This window comes from Magnolia sinica, chromosome 14 (genome assembly GCF_029962835.1).
Source record: "Magnolia sinica isolate HGM2019 chromosome 14, MsV1, whole genome shotgun sequence".
NCBI lineage: Eukaryota > Viridiplantae > Streptophyta > Magnoliopsida > Magnoliales > Magnoliaceae > Magnolia > Magnolia sinica.
This window is the reverse complement of record NC_080586.1, coordinates 31,235,738-31,240,973: the sequence shown is the minus strand read 5'-3', so window position 1 is coordinate 31,240,973 and position 5,236 is coordinate 31,235,738. Positions and strand designations below refer to the sequence as shown.

General features: G+C 47.7%; 1 protein-coding gene across 1 annotated transcript; it reads right to left on the bottom strand.

Moving 5' to 3' along the window:
* Positions 1-2,923: 2,923 nt before the first annotated feature.
* Positions 2,924-4,385, bottom strand: LOC131224931 (uncharacterized). Its single transcript, XM_058220369.1, has 4 exons — positions 3,995-4,385; positions 3,654-3,867; positions 3,306-3,552; positions 2,924-3,034 (listed from the first exon to the last, which is right to left on the bottom strand). Exons 1-4 carry the CDS (start codon positions 4,383-4,385, stop codon positions 2,924-2,926), a joined length of 963 nt encoding a protein of 320 aa, XP_058076352.1.
* Between the last annotated feature and the right edge of the window lie 851 nt (positions 4,386-5,236).

Genomic DNA, 5,236 nt, shown 5'->3' with positions numbered 1-5,236 from the left:
TTGTATGTTGTTTGTCTCTTCATCTATGGTGTCAGTCGTACCATGATTTCTAGGTGGAGTTAAAGTTCGCTTATCGATTTTCTAGCCATCTTGCGGAGTTCACATACGACCCGATTCCTGGATGAAGTGAGGGTTAAGGGGTGATTTTCTATTCGCCTTGCAAATTCCACTTTGTACCATGATTTCTGGGTGGAGCTGAAGTTTGCTTCTCAATTTTCTAGCCATCTTGCGAAGTTCACGCACAATGGGATTTCAGGTGCAATAGAAAATCGTATGTTTGATTGTTTGGTTATCTGGACATGTTTCCTTGTATTGCACATGTTTCCTTGTATTGCGACTGCCATTATATATTGCTTATAATGAAACTCCGTTGATTGGTTTGATTTTCTTAAGTATGAGTATAACTATGAAATGCCTTGTTTAGTGTATCTAACTTCATGACTTGTGATCTATATTGGATTATGAATGATGAGTGCGTAATCTTAGAGGGTGCTCCTCACTGCGATAGCCATTGACGCTATCAAACCATAACAGTTGATGCAGGTATAGGGCGAGCCGATGCTGTTCACTAGGTTGTTAGAGCAGATCAAGTAACTAAGGAGCTAGGCGGGGCCCTTGCGGCCCACATTGATCTCCACTACTAGTTGATATACTCATATTTTTGCTTATGTGAACTTTGTTATTTGAGATTGTATAAGTCCTGTATGGGCGCCACATTTGGAAATTGGTGATGATCAAAATGTTTTTATTTAATACATGGTTTATTCTAGCTTCGTTGCTGTTAACTCTGATTAATGACAAATGATTCAAATTTACACTGGATTTTATAAGCTAACACTCGGGTTTTTGGGAAACAGGTTATATACTCGGGTCCTGAAAACTCAGGGTGTTACACGAAAATATTGGCTCTAGCATTGTGGGCACGTAAGATTCCTTGGGTGAAAATTCTAGAACCTTTTTGGTACCAGGAGATGCTCCAACGTCAAGACCGAGTGGATACACGAGCACCTGAGTGCCGAATACCAGTAGGCCACCTCTTCTACTTTGTCATGGTCGGTTGGAAGGGGGTGTGGCCTTATCCGCCCGAGTGAGATGGTTGTAAGCTAGGCTGAGTTTGATCAGCTCGCAAATGAGTCTGCTATTGACGAGCTGGGTAGGTATTGGCAGACTACTGGTCAGGTGGATAGTGTGATCTCTTCCACTCGCTGGGTTGTGCGCTAGGGAGGCGGCAGTTAGTGTGGAGTGTACTAGACCCCGGTGATATCCTTGAGAGGAACTGTACTGATATATGTACTTGATGAGGACTGACATGCTTGCATCGCATCTCGCATATGACATTTGGATACGTAGGCCTCGCATCGCATGGCCTTAGTATAGCCAATAGCATTCATGTCTTGCATCACATGGCCTTGGTATGGCCGATAGCATTCATGCCTTGCATCGTATAGCCTTGGTATGGCTGATAGTATTCATGGACTTACCAGCGCATTTTCTCATTTCTCTGATACTGCATACTTGACACTTGTCTTGCGTACACACTTACACCACCCTCTAAGATTTTGTAAGCTTATGCATGACCGTTGCGTGCAGGTGACGTTGGATCGCAGCAACATTAAGACAGGAGCGCGCGTCAGATCATTTTGGAGCCTTTTGATCGATTACCTTGTATTTCCCTTTCTGTATTATACTTAAAGTATTTGATATAGTGGATATGTGGTGATGTTGTTTTGTGACTTGGTTATACTTGTGGTTATGCTCCATTACAAAAAAAATTCATACTAAAAATCCTCTTTGTAGGATCCCAGGATCGAAATCTAGCATATGAGTGCCGGGAAATGAGAATGGGGCACTACGAAGGCTATCGGCGCCGGATTCGGTGATTAAAAATTTTGTGAGTCCGTTTTCTGAGTTTGGGGCGTGACACCTTCAGTGCGAAGACAATAGATGCTAGCTCTAGATCATGCATGGGGTAGTTCAACTCGTGGACCTTGAGCTGGCGTGAGGCATATGCCACTAGCTTCTGGTACTGCATTGGAACAACACCTAAGCTAACTCTGGAGGTATCTGTAAAAATAATGAAACCATCACTCCCATCAGGAAGAGCAAGGTAGGAGCGGACGGGAGGCGGTCCTTTAACTCAATAAATGCCTCCTCATAGGCGTCACTCCAGATGAACTCGACGCCCTTCAGCGTCAATCGGGTCAGCAGTACTGCAATACGAGAGAAACCCTCGATGAATCATCGATAATACCCCACTAAACCAAGGAAGCTACGGATCTCAGATGCATTCATGGGCTAGCCCCACTGATGCACTACATCAATCTTTGAGGGGTTCACAATGACAACCTCCCTCGTCACCACATGATCGAGGAACTTTACCTCCTCCTGCCAGAACTCACATTTCTCCAGCTCCGCATACAGTTGGTGGGCATGAAGGGTCTCGAGCACAATCTGCAAGTGCTCCTCATGATCCTCCTAGGTCCTCGAATACACAAGAATATCATCAATGAATACTATTACGAACTGATCAAGGTAGGGCTGGAAGACCTCGTTCATCAGCTGTATGAACACGGCGGGCGCATTGGTCAGCCCAAATGACATGACCAGAAACTCAAAGTGACTGTAACGCGTCCGAAATGCTATCTTCGGAATGTCCTCCTCTCAGACCCGAATCTGATGGTAACCGGAGCACAAGTCAATCTTGGAAAAAGAACTAAGCACCCTGCAGTTGGTCGAACAAATCATCAATTCTGGAAAGCAGGTATTTTTTCCTAATAGTGACCCTATTGAGCTCTCGATAATTAACGCAGAGCCTCAACGAGCCATCCTTCTTCTTTACGAACAATACCGGGGCTCCCCACAGTGAACTGCTGGGATAAATAAAACCCAACTCCCGGAGCTCATCCAACTGCTCTTGCAGTTCTCACAACTCCAATTGTGCCATCTGGTAGGGGGCCTTCGAAATAGGCACAGTACCGAGCACCAAATTAATCTGAAACTTTATCTGCCGGTGCGACGGCAAACCCGGGATCTCCTGAAACACATCTGGGAACTTATAAACGATTGGCAACTGCTCAAAATATCCTGCCACGGCTCCTCAACAATATAACTCAACAAGCTCAACAACGGCTCTCTTCTGGGCTCGACAACAAACTGAAATATCGACAAGCCAGGAATATGAAACGTGACCGTCCTCGCGGCACAGTATAAAATGGTATGGTACTCAGCAAGCCAATCCATACCCAGGATAACATCATACTCGGCCATCGGCAACATAAACAAATTAACGGGTAGGAACATCTCACAAACCAAAACTGAACAAGAAGACAGTGATGGCTCAAAACCCCGAACTTCTCCAAGGGAGTCGAAACAGATAAAGCCTTAGGCGCAGACTTCGATGGTAGACTTGTCGTTCGACAGAACTCCTCAACCACAAATGAATGAGATGCTCCAGAATCAAATAAAACACGAGCAACACAAGAAGAAATAAGGAGGATACCCTCAACTACTCCTCCATAAGATGACTGCGGCTCCTGCTGGGCGGCGTAGAATCTGCCTTGAGCTAGCAAGGGAAGCAAACTAGAAGATTGCAGATCTTGACCCTGCACTTGCTGTGCGGCATATACTCGGCCCTGGGTCAATGGGGGAGGTGCCTGTCCCCTCTGCCGCGGTCTCTACTGCTACTGCGGCCATTATGGTGGCCTACGCTGCTGCCTTTGCTACTGGGGAGGAGGCCTATGAATAGGAGTTTGATGCTGGGGTCGCTGCTGCTGCTGCTGCTACTATGGAGGATGGGGCAGGGGCAGCTGCGGTGCTCTCTACTGCTTTTGCTGATGAGGACACTTGCGCCTACGATGCCCAGATTGTCTGCATCCATAACATATGCCAGAAAATGGCCCAGATGAAGGAGCTGACTACGACGAGGATGAAGTTGGCTACACTGCAGGTGGTTTAAATCTAGAACGGCCCTGATGCCGTTGGTTCTAGTGCTGACGGGAGCTACCGGAGGGTGCCTTCCTCTTCCGGTCTCCACTGGAACTCTGCTCTCCGGACCTATATGACATGGCCCAATCCTCCTCATAAACCAAGGCCCTATGCACGACCTCATCAAATGTCGTCAACAGATGTCCCACGCCACGACTGCGAAGGACAGGAAGCAAGCCACTCACAAAACGGCGAGCCTTCCGCTTCTCGTCGTCGATGATGTAGGAGGCAAAACGAGACAACACAATAAATCGGGCCTCATACTGAGACACCATCATCTCACCTTGCACCAGGGTCTCGAACTCTAAGGCCCTCTGCTCACGGATATGCTTTGGGAAGAACTTTTGGTCAAAGCAGACCACAAACTCCTCCCACGTCCAAACAAAATCTAGCTCGGCCATCCGGCAAACTGAGGACCACCATTGACGGGCCTCCCCCTAAAGAAGGAAGACGGCTAATGGAACTCTTTTCTCACTGGTGCACTGCATGGTGTCAAAAATCTTCTCCACCTCGGTGCACCATAACTCAGCTATAGAAGGATTGGACTCACCCCTAAACCGCGGGGGTTCATGCTGCCTAAAATCACGGAAGAGTGTGCTCGCTCGCAACTTCTCGGTCTGCTCAGGGGCCTCAGGAACAGGATGACCGGTCTGAAGAATAGTAGTGACGGCTTGCATCATGTGCTGGAAATGCTCAGCCCCAACCGAAACCGTTGGATGAACGGGGGTGGCACTAGCCTCAGGTGGAGGCACAGGAGCGGTAGGAGCCTCAGAAACTAGAATAGCAGGCTCAGGTGGGGGAACAGGTGCCACTGGGGGTGGAATCACAACCTTAGGTATAGGATCGGGATTAGGGTCCACAACGGGTGGAGTAGGATGTGCTTAGGTCGATCGGGTCGCTCGAGTATCATGAGTGCCTTTACCTCTCGTGCCTCAACCATGGGTGACTCGTTTAGGCGGCATCGTCTACAAAACAACAAGGATATGGACACATTGAGATTAGAACCTCGAAGGCTCAAACATAAACAAGGGAAACGTACTCAGGAGATGACTTGTCCTAAGCTCGCAGTAGATATGTGATGTAGTCCTAAGTTATTCTGTAGGTTACTTGTTATGCTATGATACAAACAACTGTCATGCCCCAGACTCGGTGACTGGACTCACAGGGAACCTGATAGCCGGTTTCGGCCGCAACAGCCTCCGTGGTGCCCCATTCTCGGCTCTTGGTACCCATTCACCAGGTTCCGATCTTG